Consider the following 23,038-nt stretch of genomic DNA (forward strand, 5'->3'; position numbering starts at 1 on the left):
CAAGGGAATGAACAGGGGACTTCCAGACCTAAGAACAGATGTCACTACATCTTAAGCTAAAGAAGCAGGCTCCCGTGGGAAGGAACAGGGTGCATCTGTAACAGACCAACATCCTCTGTAGATTAGGCTCAAAGGGGAACACCTAACATACTGACCAGTGGGTTACAATTGCCGTAACTATAAAGTTGTGTATGCTTTAATCTTTCCCACCCTCCATACTTATCACATTCTTTGTTTCTCCTTCCATCTTCTATTTTTTCCTCCCCTTTTATTTTCATGCATTATCCACTGTCCTCTCACCTGCTCTGTTTTCTTTTTGCCTCTAGCCCCTCCTCTAGTCTTTCTGTGTATCTATTTTCTGCCTTTTCCCCAACTCCCCTTGTCCAGCCTGTCCATTTTATAGATAGGTATGTGGTTCCCCCCCTCTGGCTCATATAAGCACTGCCAGTTTGGAAAGACAATATCCATTTTCAAAACAATGGAGAAACCAGAACACTGGCTCCATGCTATCCTAAAGCCCACAGACTGGATACTCTAACCCATGTCTCACCCATGCATGCAGATTTCCAGGTCAAAGTCAGTGCAGCTTTACAAGTTCATAGCTATGCAAATACTTTGTGTCATCATGTAATCCCAGCAGTCTACTCCCCAAGTATAACGAGGGTGTGGGCAATATATGTTCCACCACAGTGCAGCTTTGCGTATCTGGCCTGGAAATGCATCTTCCTGCCACTTGAACTCCCCAGGGAATCCAACCTGAGTCTCGAGCCTAGCAAACATGCCCTGTGCCTTCAGGAACTTTATTTTTCCTCACCCAGCTTTTTTGGGAGGCGGGGAAGGGAGAGACAGTCCACCTGACTCCTCCAAGCAAAGATGCTTGTGCAATGTTGAGTCACTGTGGCTGGTGACCTAATTCACTGTGGCTGGTGAGGAATTCCAAAACAATGAAAGGAAGGAGTGCTGGTCTCGAGGGAGTTGGTAAGCTGCCAATTGGGCTGAGAAATGCCCCAGCATATACTTTAATGAAAGAAGGAACCTTCTGTGGGAACGAAAGTGAGCAATGGTTTTTATTTTAGTCTACTCTTTTCTTTTTCACAGATTCATCTTCCGGGTCCCAATTCCAATACTCAATTCCCACCATCACTGCCACACTGATGATGAGACAATAGCAACCAGGCTATCATTACAGCACTAACTCTCATTGGAACCTCCGAGGGGATAAAAGCTGCTCCTTCTTAAAGGTTAAGCCACTTAATGGGTTAGTAAGCCCATGTTATGTAACAGACTGAGGCTGGTTCAAGGGACCATGTCTTAGATCCAACAGTTACACAGCAGGCAGAAAGGCAGAATACCCATGGGGAGGATCTCTCCAAGGAAAAGCTGTTATAGCAATATATAAGTACAAAGTATGATTAGTTATTATTACGTCCAAGTGGTGGGGAGGAGAACTGGATGGAGAAAGGTGGGTGGAAAGTGTGCCTAATGTTCCTGCCTTTCTTTATGACGGGAGGAGGAAATCTGTATGGAAGTTTATCATTTTGGACTTTGGCTTGTGCCAAAGCATGTCTTCAGGTAAGACTGGTCTGTATACTCAATGCTGATTGGGAAAACATTCCTTCCTTCATTCTGTGATACCATGGAACAACTCCTCCTTTTCCTGCTACCTTCTGATACCCATATACCCCACACATGTGGCATTCAAAAGTGCTAAAGCCACTGCTGATGAAGACACCTTTAGAAATTCCCAGCAATTGCTCATGCACGTGCTGGAGGTCTTTGATTATTCTCGCTTATTATGGGACATGGAGTAACAGATAATGGGTTAAATCTTGACTTCATTGAAATCAATGGCAAAAGTCCCATTCACTTCAGTGAGGCTGGGATTGCACTCAGTAAATGGAACTTTAAACAAGAAATTAGACTGATCCACACATTTCAGACCCAGACCAAAACATTCCTAAAGTTTGTGTGTAGCTCCAGGGTTTTAGTGCAGGCCTGTCTCTAGCAGCGGTGTCCCATATATGTGTGCAAGGCTGATGGAAATGATCTGATTCATCTGCAACAGGCTTGCATTGAATGCTCGACCAGCCTTTTTTTTTTTTTTTTTTTTAAAGCAGCCTTTACCACCTGTCTGGAACAAAGGCTTCTCTCACTTAAATCTGGCTGCCCACAGCCCCGCTGTTTTGGGAGCCAGCAACATGCTGGGGTGGGGGTTGGTACAGAGCTGCAATGCCGGTTCTACACCACTAGGAGATTTTCTGTGAAAGTAAAACTCTCCAAGGATTAAGTCCACTGGCTTTCCAATACTTTCTGCTGCTGGGGTGGTACAAAGTGGCCTGAATGGGGATCAGGATCTGGCCTGTTTTTAACCTTGTCTGGGCTTGCTCTACCTCTACCTCAGGATCTCTTTAGTCCCTTGCCTGCTCCCTCTGCAATAGTTTCTTTACAAACTCACATTCTCACCCCTGCTGGTGCAAGAGGCTTCTCCTCTGAACCATCTGCCATGTGGGACAGCCTCCCTGAAGATCTTCACCTCATCAACTCTCACTCTGTTTTCAGAGTCCACCTGAAAATACATTCCCCACCCCATTTTTCTTTTCTTTTCTTCTCTTTTCTTTTCTGTACTCACTCTATCTGCTTTTGGCCATTCTTTATTTTAAATTTATTTATTCTTTATTTAAATCTTCAAGTCTATTATTTAAGTCTAGTAAGTGTTTGTAGAGACACTGTTTGTATGCCATAAAATTTTAAAAACTTGCTCTTATATAGCACTTTTCATCAGTACATTTCAAAGCACTTTTCAAAGGAGAAGAAGAATCATTATTCTCATTTTACAGATGGGAAAACTGAGCCACAGAGAGAGGTCAGGTGACTTGCCCCAGGTCACCGAGTGGTGAGCTAGGAGTAGAATCCAGGTCTCCTGAGTCACAGTCCAATGTTCTAGCCACTAGCCCACACTGCTTTCTTTAAACACGGTCATGGTGTTTTGAATTGCATTGTCACTACTAATAGACTCCAGATACTTGTAACAAGCATAGACCTCCGAGAATTGGAATAAACCCATGAAATTCAGGATAGGTGGGAGCCACTGATATAACTGGCCAGACGTTCTGCTGGAATAACTCCACAGAGTTCAGTGGAATTACACTAGTGAAAAATTTAGCCCAATAATGTCAAACAAGCAAAATAATATGGGATCCAGGCACTCTTCAAGGCAATCATGGAAGCTAGATAAAAGGAAAGTCTTTTCTTTACTGTGTAAGAAGGAGAAAACTTTACACATGAGCATATAGAATTGGCCAAGTTTCATAATATTTCAAATCCTTCATAGTTTTGTATACATTTTTTATGAATCAGATAACTACTCTATGGAAATCAGAGCAAGTGAAAAGGACACTGCATTTAAAAAGCTCTTGTTCCAAGGCCAACTGGTGTGATTTGTTTTGATTCTTGGGCCAGACCTTTTACAATCATCATCATCATGTTCTATACAAGCCAAAGCCATGACCCAGTACACGTGGGGCTGCTGGGTGTGTATGTCCATTTGTGTGGTAATTATATGTTGTATTCAAGCCAGATTCTCTTTGCTTGCACCATCCAAGTCAGAAGTGATGAGTATTACTGTCAGCAGTGGAATCCTAGAGGCTGCTGCAAAAAGGAGGTGGGCAAAGTTTCATTTGCAATATGGGGCAGGGTGGGAAAGAGAAGAGTAATATAAAAAGTTTTGGTGATTCACCTTGTACCCTTGCCAGGATAGAATACATAGACATGTGGCAGGACCACCATGGACCTGGCATGGGCCTCCGGTCATGGATCAGATGAAGAATTAAACCCTACCTCCAGCGTGAAATGGCTGGCTGGGCATAGACACACTTCCCCCTCCCACTTGGCTCCAGAAAGTGACCAGTTGTCTGCAGCTGTGGCAACACTATAGGCGGCAGAATGTAACTCAAAATGGGAGTGACTTGAACAATGGCCATTCACTCAGGTTCAATACCTATATTGCCAGAACACTAGATGAAACACTAAGAATTAGGACTGTTCTGGGGAAATCAAGATAGACGGGGATCCTTTCTCCCCAGGGGCAAACACAAGAAATGTATCCAGGGAATAAATACATCTATAGCGTTATGGAATTGTAGATGATCCACTTTTGCAGAGAGTGGGAGGAGAGATTTATAGCAATGTGTATGGACCAAGTGAGAAAACCTTGACTTTCTTCCAACCTTACACTTTCCATTCCTCCTTCCCCAGCCTTCAATGGTGGGTGAAATTACAGACACAATTGCTTCCTCACTGTCCAAGGAAGCTCACCCCTGAGGAATCATATTGAATCTTCACCAACCAGAGGACCACACTACAAACACACCTCGTTGGCTGTGTGGTGTTTGATTCTGATCAGGAAGCTCTGAAAGCTAATATATAAACTAACTGAATTGAAATGTGCAAACAAATCTGGCTTTAGGGTTTTTACTATAAAACCAAGTAATTCCAAGAATACAGATAATGAGCTAAATTCTGCTCTCAGCTACACTGAAGTGAATGGAGTTAGTCCAGATTTATACTGGTTTATAGACAGAAAAAAAAACAACAGAATTTGGCCCATGGTTTCCATAGTTACTGGAAGCTGCCACTTTGCACATCTATGAAGCTCTAGAGTTCTGGTTCAAGCTCATCTGTAATAATCACACCTCTTATTTGTACCTTATGACGGGGGGGAATCACTCATTATGGATCCAAAATTACATTTGCTGCAAAAGACCTGTTATTATCTTGCTGTTTCTCAGAGTAAATTAGTGAAATCAGAAATGCCAGGCAGTGGAATTGAGGCTATAGAAAACTTCAGATGTGTAAAAGAAATATGCCTCATCTCCATTCAAGCTCCTCACTGGGCTGTTCTGAGTGTCACTTCTAGTCAATCTTTGTCCTGCATTGTAAGGTTCCCCATCTCACACTTGGATTTGGGCAGGTACATGAGGCAGAGTGGGTGTGATATTCTATATGGCGCTACAAAAATTACTGTAGAATAGGGATGAGAAAGAAGAAAGGAAAGGTTTTTGGCAAAGTCCAGACTAGAATGGTGCACACCAACCAGTGATCAAACTCACCAGGAGGGGGAAGTAGAATAAAGCTCTCAACCAAGACCCATTCAGCCCAAGACCCTTTCCTCAGGTCTGGCTTTATTTTTAAACAAGCACTACAAAACAAGAGCAAATAAATTCAAGATACTGAGTACTAACCTCCTAAGGCTTACCCAGTTTACACCACAGCTGGGAGGGGAGAGGAGATGATATCTCCCTTTGATAGCCATTCCTGAGTTCTATGGAGAGACCCACCCTAAGGCTTCCCTGAGTCTCTCCTCGCTACTGCCCTGTTGCAGGGGAAGAAAGATTTAGATTTGGGTTCCTACAGGTCACGTGCTCACAAGAGCTTAGAGGCTGTAACAGGTTCATTTGGGTGTGCACATGCACCTAAGGTCCAGTGCTCTGTTACAGTGTGATTCAGATCCTAGGTTCCATTTATAAGATCTCTCAAAGTTCAGAGATTTAACTAAATGTCTCTCATCTTCGCCCATCACTACCTTGGAGCAGAGATTGGCCAAATCCTTGACAGTGGGATTCTGATCCAGGTCCTGTTTTACCCAAACCTCCAACGTTTATCTTTACTGCAAAGGCCAACTATAAACTAACGAGGGACTTTTTGTTTTGTGAGGTAGTGTTTGCTTTAAATAATTTGTGCTACTGGTCAGTTTGCAGATGATATGCAGCTCTAGGTTTTCATCAGATCCAGGTGCTGTGCTGCCTTTGCATACCCAGTGCCAAGCCTAGATCAGGACTTGGATGAGAGTTAGATGGCTGAGGTTTCACCCAGAAAAGACTGAGGTGATGCTTGTGGGTTGAGAGAAGGATTCTGAGTGTATAGTAAGGATGTGTCCTGTCCTCATGTTTGATACAAATTTCCCCATACATTTTCAAGAGATTAATAAATTAGGGTTGCCTTTGGACTCCCAGATGCTCCTACACCCAAACAGAGATTGGTGGCCAAGGGGGTTTTTCCCTCCCCTCTCTACATCTGGTTGCAACTATTTCTCTCACATCAGGATCTTGCTACTGTAATCCATGCCTTTGTCCCTTTGAGACTAGATTGCAAAATGGGCTTCACCATGGGGCACCCTGGAAGACTACTAGAAAGCTACAGGAGATGCTGGAAGGTGCCTGCTTCTCTGTGAAGAGGTATTAACCGCAACTCGCATATTCCATCACTCTGTTCACTTCCAGATGCCATGCAGGTTATTGGCTTTGCTGAATGGTTTGGGTCCTGGCCATCTGAGATAGCTCTCACCCCAACCCCCTGCCCTCATTCATAGTCATGGCCATTGAGTTTAACAGCTGATGGTGTTCAAGCTAGCAGTGTCCAGGTTTACCGATCTAGGACTGAGGACAGGATGTTCTCATTGGAAGGCCCCTGACTGAAACTGGGTTCCCCCACTGCTTTAACAGAGCCCAAGTCTGTTGACCTTTAGGGCAAGATGTAAGGCTCAACACTCTGTTCTCAGGTTTCTGCTAAGGGAGGGGCTGCCATGTTGGTATTTCATGGGGGAGTGTGGGAGAGGGCAGGAATTCCTGGGGCAGCTATGGTAGCAAGAGCGCCTGGAAACAGCTCCTGCAGCTGAGAGGGCCAGGTGCCAGTGAACAGTCAGCGGGTCCTCCCCATTGAAGCCCCTTGCCTCCAGCTGATACCCCTACACCAGCAGGTGGGAGTTGGATCTCCTACTTCTTTTCTGTAGTGCTCACCAGGAAGTGCCACCCTTATGCTTGCCCCAAAAGTCTGCCAGAAAATGGAGTTGAAACTCTCAGCATTACCACTCTCTAAAAGCTACTAGGGGAAGAACAGGGCCCTCTTCTTTTTCCCTCCACATTTTGTTCATGATCCTTGGACTTTAGTAATTACATGAATTTGATAAATTAAAGCAAATGAATCAATAAAAACAAAGAAGGGCATTAATGTATCTCAGTAATTTCATGACCAATGGATGGATTTCTTTTTGTCCTCTCTACTTCAAAGACATCGGTCCTGACAAGATGCCCAACTTCCCTGCCCCGATACACCCAGAGGTAGGATTTATTTCAAAGAGCAATGCATAATTGTTATTTCCCTTTTACCCCCTTCTTATCAGCGTGACACACAGATGAGCTAATGCCTTGTACAGTGCTGTTCACTGGTATATCTGTAAGCACTTTTTACAAAGGATACCAATATCACTATCCCCGTTTTACTGAAGGGGAAACTAAGGCAGAGAGCAGAAGAGACTTACTCAATGCCCTGCAGCCAGTAACAGAGCTGGGACTAGAGCCCACGTCTTCTAAGTCTCAGCCCAGTGCGCTAGCCACTAGGCAACGCTGCCTCCTAGAGAAGAGTTAAAGTGTCATCCAACTTCAGTCACTGATGCTCCTTCAAAAATCCAACTCTTGTTATAAAGCACAGACGCAGTTAGAAAGGACTCAAGCCCACAGAAGGAGGAGAGGAGACTGAATAATAAATTGAACTTGTACTTCATTGGTGCCAAAGTTCCTTTGAAAAGTCTGTGGGTTTAGGTTCAGTCCCAAAAAATTCCATTAGGAGGTGTTTCCTTTCCCCATTCCAGACCGTGCTACCAAAGCAGTCACAGGACCACAACCAAATTCCAGTGGCGAGAATAAAGAAAAAGAGAAAGTTTTTAAAAAATAATTAGTAAAGATACTGGATGGGGCCACATAGGGTAATTCCTGAATTGGCTGGACATACAAAGCTGTAGCTCATGAAAGCTTATGCTCAAATAAATTTGTTAGTCTCTAAGGTGCCACAAGTCCTCCTTTTCTTTTTACTTTGTAAGTCACTGAAAAAAAGTATAAATATACATAGGTAATTCCATGTAGCTTCATACTGACAGCTTTCTGTATAAGAAACATGCTAGTCCCGCAGTCTCAGAGTTCCTATTACTTAGGTGCCCTGTATCCTGCAGGTATTTTAAGTTTTGACCCATGTAGCTTCTTCTTTTTAAACCCCTAACACCTGCCCAGGAAAGAAGATAGAATCATGCCCCTTGTGGATGGCAATGCTTTTGGTCTGGATTTCATGTCCAGAAAAAGATGCCTCTAGTTTTATTTTAATAGAAGGGAGAAGAAAGTGAGAAGATTTTTTTTAAAATTAACCTGCTGTGAATGGGAATAAAAAATTCAAGAGCTGGGAGTGACAAAAGAAAAAAAAAATAACAGAACCATTCTGTAATTTCAGCTTTCTCCCATCAATGGTTTTTTGTTTGTAATATTTAAATCTTACCTCTGTTCCACCTCGGGCTCACAGTGGCATGAGCATTGTAACAGAAAAGCAGCAGTAGCAAAGTCTTCCAATGCATCCTTTACTTTAAAATCTCTCTCTAGATCTATATATTAGCTATTTGCTTCCTGGCTTCCTTTTCAGGAAGAGACAGCTGCCTCCCCAACCCAAAGGAAGAACCTGTCTGTTCTCCTGAGTGCAACTGAAGTCAATGTAGCAGCTCTTCCCCTAAACCAACTCTCCTAGGGATCAGTGAACTTGCTTTCATAGGCACACTTTGTTTTTATCCACATCTGGAATGACTCATGGTGCATGTGAGTTTGCTGGCAGCTGAGAGAGTAAATGTCATTACATTTTTGTATTCAAGTTCCATTTGTTAGAAGGGCCATTTTTTTAAAGTCAAATAAACAGACAGGAGCAACTTTATGAAAGAACACTATTAAATGGTTGTTCTGTAGGTTTTTTCTCTGCTATGCGCATGGGCATATGCTAAAATGTAGCTCAGCTAAAAGCCAGCTCTGTGGTGATGTGTGCTGCATTCCTTGGATGCATAATACAGGGAGTGAGGCATATTCACTGAAGGAACATTTTGCCACTGTGATTCACAGGCATTGCTCATTTATAGAGAACACTAAAATAAAATACTTAGAGTGTGAGCTCTTTGAAACAGAGACCATCTTTTTGTTCTGTGTCTGTACAGCACCTAATACAAAGGGGTCCTCGTCCATGATTGGGGCTCCTAGGCACTCCCACAATACAAATAAATAATAATAAATAAAATAATAATGAAATGCATCAGTCAGGGTGTATTTGGGTGGAAAGTGTCTAAAGGAGTCACCATTCATGAAGTGAAAAGGTATTTGATAGTTGCCTCCTTGATGATGCTGGTCCATACTACAAAATACACTGAATCTGGCATCACTGAAAGATTCTACTCAGGAGAGACCCAGAATGGAAACAAATGGGGGTATACAGGTAAAGAAAAATGAGGTATACTGTCAGAGTTGTAGGATGGTCCATCACCACCCTTCAGGTCAAGACTAAGGTGCACTGAGATCACACAGGATTGAAATATCAGGGGGTTGCTACGGATCAGGACAGAGGGAAGTAGTAGTGGGATGCGGATACTAAGAGATGATCAATGCGTGATACAAATATTCGTTTGCGTCTCAATTTTCTATTTAGTGCCTAGAAATCCGTGATGGACACAGAGATAGATTGGTTTCAGAGTAACAGCCGTGTTAGTCTGTATTCGCAAAAAGAAAAGGAGTACTTGTGGCACCTTAGAGACTAACCAATTTATTTGAGCATGAGCTTTCGTGAGCTACAGCTCACTTCATCAGAGATAGATTGTGGCTCTAATTCTTCTCTCGTGTACACGTATGTAAGCCAGGAGCAACTTCAATGAAGTGAGTGGAGTTACACTGGGGTAAAATTGACATACATGAGAAGAGAATCCAGCTCAGATTTCATCGATTAGCAGAGTTACAGGGAAGGGCCAAGGAATAGGAGAGGATACTTCAAATCAGGAGTGATGTCCATGGCAGGCCTGCATAGAGGAAACCTGCCCAGCCCTGGTCTCTCTCATACCATGCTCTAGCCAAGGCTACAATTCCTTCCCTAGCCCAAGTACCAAATTCAAGCAAACTGTTATAACTATTTGTAAAGGAAAAGGGGGTGGGGAGGCGGGGAAAATGACAATGGGGCAAATTCAGTAGTGTTGTTTAAGGTGGTGTAAATTGTATTCCAATTTTCCTAGATGCAGACTTTCTCAGATGTATTTACACTCACATAATGATATGTGACTGAAAGGGAGTAATTTACATGCCAAGGAGATGGAAGACAAAGTAAAGCAGAGAATAACTGACTGTAACTCATGCATTCTTACACTCTCTTGTTAATTGCTTGTCTTGCAACCCTCCTTTCTTCTGGAACCTTGTTGTGTGAGGGGTGGCAATGAACATCAGCTTTGACTCTGAGGGCCCAATTCATCTTTGCGTTGGTCCAGTTTTATATCAGTATAACACCACTGAAATCACAGATGTAAAATAGGGATAATGCAGTAGTGGATCAGGCTCTTAGTGGCCCCAATTCAGAGATGATAGGCAAAGGGTTGGGTGTGTAAGTTGCACAGTGGTAAGAGTCTGAGGCACGTCTACACCGAGGAAATTTAACCCCTAATGTAAATGCATTGCACCAGTGTAAAATGGATTTTACACCTATGCAGCTTAATCCAGAAAATAAATTGATTTGGGGTAAACCCTCTTTTAGGCCAGCATAGTACATAATGGAGTTTACAGGTTGGTATCAATTCAGCTGTACCATTTACTTACATCAGTACAGCTACACTGGTGTAAAGTCCCTTAGTGTAGATGGGGCCGGAGAGTGAGATTGTTTAATGTATATTTAGGGTAGGAGGGTCAGAAATAAGGGGAAATTATATCATCTGAGATTTCTACTAGACTTAATATAGATTTATTAAAGTTAGGCTCATCTTGGACTTTTGTCCAATGATTCATTTATTTGAACCCCTTTGGATCCGTTTTTTCGGAGCTCACAAACTCTCCCCAACCTCACTGCAAAGCTCACTTTCCCAGTGCAGTGTTTGTTCAGCCTGGCAAGCCTCTCTGAGCACACTAACACCTTTCATAGAATCATAGAATATCAGGATTGGAAGGGACCTCAGGAGTTCATTTAGTCCAACCCCCTGCTCAAAGCAGGACCAATCCCCAACTAAATCATCCCAGCCAGGGCTTTGTCAAACCTGGCCTTAAAAACCTCAAAGGAAGGAGATTCCACCACCTCCCTAGGTAACGCATTCCAGTGCTTCACCACCCTCCTAGTGAAAAAGTTTTTCGTAATATCCAACCTAAACCTCCCCCACTGCAACTTGAGACCATTACTCCTTGTTCTGTCATCTGCTACCACTGAGAATAGTCTAGATCCATCCTCTTTGGAACCCCCTTTCAAGTAGTTGAAAGCAGCTATCAAATCCTCCCCATTCTTCTCTTCTGCAGACTAAACAATCCCAGTTCCCTCAGCCTCTCCTCATAAGTCATGTGTTCAGTCCCCTAATCATTTTTGTTGCCCTCCGCTGGACGCTTTTTCACATCCTTCTTGTAGTGTGGGGCCCAAAACTGGACACAGTACTCCAGATGAGGCCTCACCAGTGCTGAATGGAGGGGAACAGTCACGTCCCTCGATCTGCTGGCAATACCCCTACTTATACAGCCCAAAATGCCGTTAGCCTTCTTGGCAACAAGGGCACACTGTTGACTCATATTCAGCTTCTCGTTCACTGTAACCCCTTAGGTCCTTTTCTGCAGAACTGCTGCCTAGCCGCTCGGTCCCTAGTCTGTAGCAGTGCATGGGATTCTTCCATCCCAAGTGCAGGACTCTGCACTTGTCCTTGTTGAACCTCATCAGATTTCTTTTGGCCCAATCCTCCAATTTGTCTAGGTCCCTCTGTATCCTATCCCTACCCTCCAGTGTATCTACCTCTCCCCCCAGTTTAGTGTCATTTGCAAACTTGCTGAGGGTGCAATCCACGCCATCCTCCAGATCATTAATGAAGATATTGAACAAAACTGGCCCCAGGACCGACCCTTGGGGCACTCCGCTTGATACCGGCTGCCAACTAGACATGGACCCATTGATCACTACCTGTTGAGCCCGACGATCTAGCCAGCTTTCTATCCACCTTATAGTCCATTCATCCAGCCCATACTTCTTAAACTTGCTGGCAAGAATATTGTGGAAGACTGTATCAAAAGCTTTGCTAAAGTCAAGGAATAACACATGCACTGCTTTCCCCTCATCCACAGAGCCAGTTATCTCATCATAGAAGGCAATTAGATTAGTCAGGCATGACTTGCCTTGGTGAATCCATGCTGACTGTTCCTGATCACTTTCCTCTCCTCTAAGTGCTTCAGAATTGATTCCTTGAGGACCTGTTCCATGATTTTTCCAGGGACTGAGGTGAGGCTGACTGGCCTGTAGTTTCCAGGATTGTCCTTCTTCCCTTTTTTTAAAGATGGGCACTACATTAGCCTTTTTCCAGTCGTCCGGGACCGCCCACAATTGCCATGAGTTTTCAAAGATAATGGCCAATGGCTCTACAATCACATCCGCCAACTCGTTTAGCACTCTCGGATGTAGCACATCCGGCCCCATGGACTTGTGCTCGTCCAGCTTTTCTAAATAGCTTCAGATCTGATTCTATAATAGGGCCGCAAATGATGCACATTTGCCTGTCATCTCTGAATTGGGTGTTTTTTAATGAAGAAAATGCAGCTGTAGTTATGAAGTGCCAGCCTAAAAATAGCACATAAGGGAACCATTCTCCTTCCAATGCTACCAGTGTAAATTACTCTGTACAAATGTATAAATTGTCCCAACAATCAGTATGAGATTAGGTATCACACACACATACTCTCTCTCTCTCACCCACACACACACACCATCCTTGCTATTAAGAAACCTCAGGATAAACCAGTTTTCAAACAAGCACAGGAAACATAGCCACACATCTTCTATTCATTTTAATGACTGTCCTGGGTATTTGCTCCAATTCTAGCCTAATGCAAATCACAGCTTACCCTGCCTGTACTAAGGGTTTGAACCAGTGCAGCTACACTAGTGGCTAAAACTGGGGCAAGTCTCCATCATCCACCACAGTTATACCCCCTATCTTGCCCTGAAATTTTCAAACAGGAAAATGTTACAACAGAGGTGGAGTCAGTTTGAGGATATTCCATTATGAAGAAAGAAGTCACACCAGAGGAGATCTGGTTTAAAAAAAATTTTGACACAGGAGAGTGCAACTTGTTCTACACAAAAAGAACAGGAGGACTTGTGGTACCTTAGAGACTAACCAATTTATTTGAGCATAAGCTTTCATGAGCTACAGCTCACTTCATCGGATGCACGAAAGCTTATGCTCAAATAAATTGGTTAGTCTCTAAGGTGCCACAAGTACTCTTTTTCTTTTTGCGAATACAGACTAACACGACTGCTACTCTGAAACTTGTTCTACACAGTTTTTGTCCTGCTTTAGAAATAGATATGGGTAAAATGGTGCAACTCCCTAGTGTGGACAATTATACTGAAATAAAGGTTTAGCATATTCCCCTAAATTTAGAGCTGTAAAGCAGTCAGGGACAAATAATTTATTCCTGAGAGCTGGTCAGTTGTTGAGATTGAGAGTCTTTCAATTTTCCCAGTGTCTGTGAAAGACTTCAGGCCCCAGGGCGGTGGGGAGGGTGGAGAGGGAGAGGATGTGCCAAGCTTCTAGCTCTGGCAGGTGTTAGGAGTGTGCAGGAAATTTGATATTTCTGGGACTCGCAACAGTATTACTGGAGCCCAAGAGAATCCATTTTACATTTGGGACAAATGTTCCTGTATACCAGCTTCAGTGCTACCAATTACTGTTAATATACATTGGTGCTCCAACACAGTCTGTGTTCTGGGACTAGAAGCAATAGAATGAAAGGTGAGCCGGGGACATCCAAGAAGCTGCCAGCTGCTTTTCCGTGTACTGAAGCAGAAGCTTCCTACAGTGAAGGAGGAAATCTGGCATCTATCCCCACAGCCTGATGATGTTCTGCTCTCTGTGCTGCTTGCACCAACCATCACAAACAATCTGATGGGAGAGGGGCAGCCCTTGAAGCTTGACTGTTCCCACTGGGTAGGGCCCATAGGAGACCACCTTGCTTTCAGATGAATCCAAATTCCACAGGCATTATTGGATAGGGATTTACATTGAAGATGCCACTGTCTACGATGACCCATATATGCTAAGGCCCATTGTGCTACGTGCTGTATAAGCACACAGTGGGATACAGCCTCTGTCCTGAAGAGCTTGCAGTCTTAAAAAGGCGAGATAGATAAACAGAGCAAACAGAGGTGAAGGGACTTGCCCAAGGTCAGAGATCTCCAGAATCCCAATCCAGGGCCCTGTTCCTTAGACCACAGTGCCTCCCACATGCTAGTATTCTGACATTGTCCATTTATACTGGGTCACTAATAATCACAATAATTGGTACTTTTATATAAGCTCCTTTCACTTGAGTATCTCAAAGCACTTTCACAAACATTAAACAAGTCTGTACACACTCTTGTGAGGTAGGCTGTTATCATCATCATCATCTCCATTATACAGGTGGAGAAACTGAGGCACAGACAGGTTAAATGACTTGCTCAAGGTCTCACAAAGTAAGTTAGTTCTAGAGGTGAGAATAGCACTCAAGAGTTGTGACTACCACGGCCACTGCCAACTGCTCTTCTGGCACACCCATGTATTCCAGTACCAGCACATACAACACCAATGCCAAGCCCCAAAAGCCAAATGTGATTGAACCAAGCCACTATGGAGCTTTCTAGTCAGGAGCCCCACCAAAGTCATCCTTTTTCCCCCTTCAAATAACAGTTCACTGACTTTCAGGAAAAAAGGTTATTTCAGAAGCAGATTACTGTCAGCTGAGCGATTACTGGCTTCTCATTATCTGTAATGGCTCTTGTTAGCCTCTCAAATATTTCTGTTGTAGTTTACAGCTGTTTGCAATAACCAGAGGCAAAAATCTCGCAAGAACTTCTGGGAAGCCTGCTGACTCTGGCCTGGAATTAACTTTATGTTTCAGTGTTGTTATCCGTTGGACAAGGAGACATTAGGTCTGAGAAAATTAATAGCCTCCGGAAGGGAGGAACATGGCACAGTTCAAATATACCCCAATTTGTGTAGAGCTATTATGTTGCCCCACCACCACCCAAGTTCCCAATTTACATAGGATGTGAGTCTCAGTTACAGAGCCTGGCTCTTTAGCTCAAGCTGTAGAAATTCATGCTTTGAGCCCTAAAGGTCCCTGGTACAGTTCCTGGGATGTTAGCCAAAATGGCAGTTGCGACACTAGTACAAACAGGAAGCAAAGACAGGGGAGGCTGAAGGTACAGTAGCAAGAGTTACTCATTATGGCAAGTGACTGATGGTGAAGGGAGAAAAAGTGGCTGATTGGTCTCCCTCTCCACCGCTATGTAAAATATACACAGCTAACTCTTATTTGTGACCTCTGGGCCAGACCCTCAGGTGAAGTAAATAGTTGTATCTCCATTGACTTCAACGTACAATACAGCATTACCCTTGTCTGTTAAGTTTAAAAGTCTCCAAAATCTTATTTGCTTTTCTAGATTCTTTACAGGGGGCTAGTGGGTTGCAATGGCAAGAAGCCAATGTAAACACCAAGGCCATGAATTGCAGTTAAGTGAGAGAAAACGCTATCAGTAGTGCTATTGTAGGGTGAGAGCCAGACTGAAGCAGACAAGAATGCCGTGCCTCAAACCACTGCTAAAATCATAAAGAAAGGTCAGCTATGCAGAGAATTTCCTGCCTTTCATTCCAGAAAGTCAACCGCAGCCCTGTACATGCGCAGAAGAGGGATTTAGGATTAATTCCTCAGAAGTCTCTCTTCAGTAAAACACCACCATACATTTTAAATTCAAACCCAAAGAAAACCGGACTTGAGAACAGAAAAGCAGACCAATTGGTGCCGTTTCTAGAGCAAAGAGAAATACTGAATGACAAGTACAGTCTCATTACCAGAAACAATGGGATGGAAGCTTTATTTATTTTCTTGCTCAGCAGCAAACACAGCACTAGATTCAAGACAGCCCATTGAACTAGCGGAAGGAGCACTTGGGAGATGGAGAAGGAAAGTGCTGTGTGTATAGCACGAGGCTGTCAGTTTAGTGGCAGATTATATCATGAGAGTGGCAGGCCTGGAGTGGCAGCCAGGGCTCAATTCCTGACTCTGCCACATGCCTTCCCGTGTGACCTCGACTAACGCATTGACTCTGTCAGCCTCAGTTCCCCATCTGTAACATAAGAAGGAGAAAAAAAACTAGGAGTACTTGCAGCACCTTAGAGACTAACAAATTTATTTTGGCATAGGACAAAACTCTTTATTCCCCATCCTTTGTCTGCTTGTCTAAATGAACTGTAAACTCTTTCAGCCAGAGACTGTCTCTACTTGGCATACAATGCCAAGATCAATGGATCCTTGATCTCGATTGAGGTCCTTCACTGCTACAGTAGTACAATTAATTGTAAGAACCCTGTGCCTTTGGATTTAGAGACCCAGAAGGTTCCCAGAGGCAAAAAGGAATTTTTAAAAAAGGTTAAATTCTAATCCAGGGCAGACTGATTGATATTCCACATGTAAATCTGCTCACTGGTGTAAGAATGGAGTGACCAGCTCTTCCAAATGAAAAACTAGGACATCGGTCTCAGAGGCAGGTATGCCAGGAAGGGTTTTGGGAAATCAGGGAAGAGTGACCACAGGTGGCTACTCCTTCCTTCCCCTACCCCTCCTCAGCATTCCAGTTTTCCAGGGTTTCTGGTCACCCCATGAGAAAAGGCAATTTGATGATCAGGATGATTACAGCCAAATCTCATACTCCTACTGACAGCAAGAAACAAAGGGAAAACACAGGCAGCCTGGAAGTGGAAAGGTGGTCAGCAGCAATTAGATATCGCTGACTGTACAGACTAAACTATAAATCAGTGCCCTGTGCACATGAAGTGAAAAGTGACAGTTCAAGACAATCTATACTCTCTTCTTCCCCACCCCCCAGGCATACAAAGATTATCTTTGATAAACAAAAATGAAATGCATAGTAGCTCATAGCCTTCAGCTGCTTGGCTGACACCATGAGGACCTAGTCATGTAGACATTGCGGGCTAGATTCGTGGTTGTGGCTGAGAGCCATTCAGCATGGCACACAATTGAAGTGAGGGAAAGCAAAGGTCACTTTAAGCCACTTATGGGTTACTGGGTCTGGCACAATGTGGAGCAGGCTGAAGGCTTCTCTAAAGTACACTCAAACACAACAGCATCAAAGAGACCATCTGGCAGCTGGAGTGTTGCAACCTCTGCCTGTCCTTAGCTAAGCTAAGCTAAACATTTTGGCTGTTTAACACAGCCCAAGGATTCCCCTCTCTTGGGGATCATATCATCACTTCAGATACCCCATAATGGGAGAATCTTTTGCTAGCTAGAGGCACACCTGGTTCATGGCCCCTTTGTGGTGGCAGGCTAGCCAAAGCCTGTTGGAGGGGCCAAAGGCTGGTGGAGAATCTGGCATAACGTGTTTATAGAAACATTTTCTAATAATGAAAGTTTCGTAAAAATCTAAATCTCTCAATGGCTAATGTGTACGCAGAGGGCTACATTTCTTTAAAAAATTTATTAGACATGATTAACCTAGTTCTAACCCAGAATTTTCCAAGTTTATAGACATTCTAGTTGCGTTCACTCACACCAAGGCCAAATTTGGTCCAGTATAGTCACTAGTACAGCAGAAGTAGTTGGAGGTAGAGAGCTGGACATTTACTAGCTCAGTTCCTAAAGGGTGAATATACTGCCTAGTGCCATAATTCATGTCACCTCAGGGGAAATTCAAAGTGGTATGCCATGTCATACTGTGTGTTCACAACCCTTCAAAGAACTGGCTGGTTTTGTTGTGATGGCAACCAAACTGACTAGTTTAGTAGCAAATAGGTTTCATTGGTCAGTGCTGCAATCCACTGGGGGCAACACCCCCAAATCACCTTTCACATTGCTGAGAAGGGTGTGGGCTAACTTATTTTTGACACAGATTCTCTCTCTGCCTCCCCAGCCACCCTCAGTTTGGCACAAGAGCTTGAAAGCAGATGTAATGGAAAAAACAGCAAATCCCACCTCCCTTTTTCCTGTGGAATTAGTATTTATATATAGTATAGTGCTTATAGCAACACCCTTAGCAGCAATGAAAGGCGTTCTTATACGTGGAAAGTACAGTAGTATGGAACATCTCGTACTGCAGCGGCTACTCTACCCTCCTTGCAGCTTGCATCCTCTTTCACTGTTCTCTTCAAACTACCTCAGCAGCTCTTTGCATTGTATACTGAATTTTCATGCACCAAGACACCAGAACAGTTTGATTAGCACCAGGCTCATGAAAAGACCTCTAGTACACTAAGGGCACTAGCCAATGCAAGATAATTGCAGTGTCCCCTTGTATTTTCAAGCTGAACTAATCACAATTGTTGTGCAATGGGGCACTGGTCCATTACCCTAAGTACTACTGTAATACAAATAAACAAATAATACATAATGATAGGGGAGGCCTGGCTGACCCTGCTTTATAGCAAGTGAAATGTAGGAAAAAGTCACTAACAGGAAGCAGGAAGTATACTACAAAAGTATATTTAAAAAGAAGACGAGGGAAAATGGGTGTCTCAATTTTTAAAGTGTTCTTATAAACAGGACAAATCCAAGGGAAATTATTGGAGTGTATTATGTCCTCGTAAGTGGAGATAAGATGAGCAAAACCAGGTTTGAAAAACCTCATCAGGTGGGGTTTTGTGCTCTAAAATCAAGCCAGAGGTGGTTTGGATCTGGTTCTCATTTTATCTGAGCCCACAAAGCTCAGAGGAATTAAGCAGAGGGTTGGATGAATGGTTCCAGTTTTGGCCTCTCTTTAAACTAACATTGCTATGTCAGGGTCCATATAAAGTAGTGGCGATTTTATATCTATATAGGAATATAGGATTTATATATCATGGCATTAAACTCCACCACTTTGTTAAATTAACAAAGGCTAGCTTTACCTACATACATTAAATGCAAAAGCAAATTGCTGGTCTGTCTCTCATAACTCTTCTCATAACTCTCATTGCACCTGTAATGCTGCAGTGCAGACCTGAGATAAGGAGAGCAGAAGAGAAGATGATGACATAGTGGGGGAATTCCCATAAGGTTGGAATGCAGACTCTAAGCCTGGGAGCAAGGCACAGCAAAAGAGGTGCGACAAACAAACAGAGATACAAGCTTCTATAGAGAAGGGAAAGTGTAAGAATTCCTATAAAGCAGCAAAGGTCTGAGCCAGAATGAAGAGTACTGTTGGAGATGGGAAACAAATACAAATAACCATGATGCTACCTTGGCAGACGGTGCAATGCAAACTGCCCCTGCCTTCTCTACATTCATGCGTCAGCCCCACCAGTGGTGCATCCACTCTCTGCGGCTAGAGAATTGAATGTCAGTATTTGCCAGCTGGTCAAAAATACAGATGTCTCCTAACCCCAGATACTCCAAAACAGATAACAAGATCAGTTAGAGTACACGTCTGATGCCCACTGCCTAAACCAATAGTAGTAAATGGAGTTACACCTGTGTAACCCAGAGAAATGTGGCGTTGAATCAGCCCCTTAAAAATGTGTGCATGCATTTTTATACTTCAGAAGGCATTTCTATGCATATGATGTTGTGTATCCTCCGATAGCCAATATCCCTGCTGATCACCCCTACTGAACCTCTGAAATCCATTTGTCACTCATATTCCATATACTCACATAGTGGCAGTGTGGCCGAGTTGGTAGCACTCTCTCCTTTAGGCCATTATGATGTGGTGTCAGTCCCATTCCAGGACTTGGTCTCACACCCAGTGCTACCCATGACGTGCCATGCTAAATTGCTGCTGCACTGTTGCCATCCTTTAAATGTGACATTTAACTGTGGTCCAGTCTCTGGTGGGTTTCAAGTTGGACGTTAAAGATCCTGGGCAAGATTTTATGCCGGTGTCAATTGGTGCAGCTCCATTGAAGTCAATGAAGCTGTGACATTATTGATACTAGCACAAGCTTTGGTGACCTATCGTGATTGTTCAAAAAGAGTAGGGAATAAACATATTTCCTTCTGAAATCAACGCTGTGCAGGAGCTATTACTGAATGCACGGTCTCTGCATCAGTCTTTAACTCATGGCTTTGTAAAACACTTGGGGAAAATGGTGTAGGAAAGATGCACTGTAAAACCAATTTCAATCTGTTCTAATATTTTGATCACTGAAATAAACATCAACACCAAAAATATGGTGTATACTGATACCCGTAGTATGACCTTTTAGTAATTTTCTATCTGACCAGTAAATCTGGAAAAAAAAATTAAAGGGATCATTCTAATGTCTGTGCTTTATTTCAGTCAAAACAACAGAGAGATTATGCTAAAACAGATGCTGGCCAGTTTCAGAGTGAGATTAAATGGAAACATTAGCAACTTGAGAAGCAAAAATTTAACATAATCCTTTTTGAAATTATAAAATAAAGATGGTTGATCCTCTCTCCTTTTTTACCCACTATCTCACATTTTTATTTTGACACTAAGCCTAATGGAAAACACCAACCACCAAGTTGGGCTACTGAAACATACAACAACAAAGGGAAAAGAGGAAGGCAGCTTTACAGATTTTTCAGATTACTGCCTCTATAACAAGAAACTCTTTCATTCCTCCTATTTCTCCCCCCTCCCCCCTTCATCTATGTGCATATTCTGTGGTCTAATAGTTGGAAACCAGAATGTCGCTTGGAAGATAAATGGGTCCCAGGGAGATAATAGCTCTGAAGCTATTCAGATTTTCTTCTAGAAAAATAGGGTCTGATCCTGCATTTTTTGTTTGTGCCAAGGGTCCTTACTTATCAGAGGAGTCCCATTTTAGCCAATGGGATTCCTCTCCCAGTAAGGGCTATCCTGATGAATAAGGTATGCAGGATTAGAACCAGAGTTTTCTGGTCTCTTAACAATACTTGGGTGGGGAATGACATGTTTTCATCTGTGCTTGATTGCAGCGGTGGAGGGAGAGCAAGGAGATGCTGAAGCAGAGGCTATGGTCCATTAGTCTGCCTGCTAGCTAGCAGCCATGAAGCAAAATGGATTTAAACTCTCTTCAGTGGCCAGGATTGCTCTGTGTGTACCCGCTCACCTTACCAGAACTAAGGCTCAAATCAAGACCCCTGTGGTACACAGGCCAATGTTCTATCAGGTATGCAAAAAGCCTGCGAGTGGCTATGCCGGCAAGAACTGTGCTGCATTTCTCTGACCTTAAAGTCACTCTTTGCACATCTAACATCAGCGACATGATCGTGTGTTTCCACCCCCAATATTGACATTTAGCTGCTAATGAGATTTTAGCCTGGGAAATCAGGTTTTATATAGAAACAGAGGAATTGCCACACTGGATCCGACCTGTGTCCATCTAATTCAGTGTCCTGTCTCCACCAGCACAAGGTGACATCAGAGGAAGGTGCAAGAAGGTAGTTATGGGTCACTGACTCCAGGAAAGGTTCTGCCTAACCTCCATTGGTTAGAGGTTGACTTGTGCTTTGACTCATGAGTTTATTTTCCTTCCAAAACTCTCTTTAAAAACATTTTACTATTATAACTATGGATATTCCTATTATCCACATAAATGTCTAATCTTTCTTCGGGATTCCTGCTAAACTCTGTGATATCATGTGGCATTGAGTTCTGATGGCTAATTGTGTACTGAGTGATATAGTATTTTCTTTTGTCAACCTTAACTTTGCTGCCGTTCAGTTTCATTGAATGTCCCCTGGAAAAATAAATTAAGAAATTCATATTTTGCTTTTTCTAGGGGTTTCCTATCACACCACTCTAAATCTGAAAGCCCTCTTCCACCTTAGGCTCTGTCATAAATATAAAGGGAAGGGTCAACACCTTTAAATTCCTCCTGGCCAGAGGAAAAACCCTTTCACCTGTAAAGGGTTAAGAAGCTAGAATAACCTCACTGGCACCTGACCAAAATGACCAATGAGGAGACAAGATACTTTCAAAGCTGGAGGGGGGGAGAAACTCTCTGTCTGTGTGTTGTTTTTCGCTAGGAACAGAAAAGGAATGGAGTCTTAGAACTTAGTAAGTAATCTAGTTAGATATGCATTAGATTCTGTTTTGTTTAAATGGCTGATAAAATAAGTTGTGCTGAATGGAATGTATATTCCTGTTTTTGTGTCTTTTTGTAACTTAAGGTTTTACCTATAGGGATTCTCTCTGTTTTGAATCTGATTACCCTGTAAGGTATTTACCATCCTGATTTTACAGAGGTGATTCTTTCACTTTTTCTTCAATTAAAATTCTTCTTTTAAGAACCTGATTGCTTTTTCGTTGTTCTTAAGATCCAGGGGTTTGGGTCTGTGTTCACCTATGCAAATTGGTGAGGATTTTTATCAAGCCTTCCCCAGGCAAGGGGGTATAGGGTTTGGGAGGATTTTGGGGGGAAAGACGTTTCCAAGCGGGCTCTTTCTCTGTTATATATTTGTTAGACTCTTGGTGGTGGCAGCAATAAAGTCCAAGGGCAAAAGGTAAAATAGTTCGTACCTTGGGAAAGTTTTAACCTAAACTGGTAAAAATAAGCTTAGGGTTTTTTTCATGCAGGTCCTCACATCTGTGCCCTAGAGTTCAGAGTGGGGAAGGAACCTTGACATGGTGGCAGAGTGGTGGGATTAACTTGAAGTCATTTTGAGATCAATTTGAGATTTTTTTGAACAAGAAGCACAGATTTTAAAAAGGAAATTTTTTTCCTCTTTGGGCTGTTGGAAAGCAGGTTTTCAGCTGAAAGGAGTTAGGGCTTCATCCAAAGTCTATTGATATGTAAGTAGCTTTTGCCTTGCCCTTAACACTATGACAGGGAAAAGCAAAATGTTTTTATTTGGATAGTAAGTTTTTCAGAGGAGCAGCTGACTTATAGTGTCTCTGTACAGTGCCTAGCACAATGGGGGCCCTTCTCAGCTGGGGCCTGTAGGCAGTATCTGTAAAACAGCAGAAAGTTCTGCTTCCCAACAGCAAAACCATTTAAAATAACTGCAAGAGATGGTTGATAAATGCAATTGTGTAAACA

General features: G+C 43.0%; 1 protein-coding gene across 1 annotated transcript in view; it reads right to left on the bottom strand.

The window, feature by feature from the left end:
• The window catches only part of FAM180A (family with sequence similarity 180 member A), a 30,925-nt gene extending 22,530 nt beyond the window's left edge, over positions 1–8,395 (bottom strand). Inside the window, exon 1 of the mRNA XM_077807523.1 lies at positions 8,320–8,395. Within this exon, the coding sequence (XP_077663649.1) occupies positions 8,320–8,395 (76 nt within the window). The remainder of the gene's footprint in view (positions 1–8,319) is intronic.
• Between the last annotated feature and the right edge of the window lie 14,643 nt (positions 8,396–23,038).

This window comes from Eretmochelys imbricata, chromosome 1, assembly GCF_965152235.1.
Source record: "Eretmochelys imbricata isolate rEreImb1 chromosome 1, rEreImb1.hap1, whole genome shotgun sequence".
In the NCBI taxonomy this organism is placed as follows: Eukaryota; Metazoa; Chordata; order Testudines; family Cheloniidae; genus Eretmochelys; species Eretmochelys imbricata.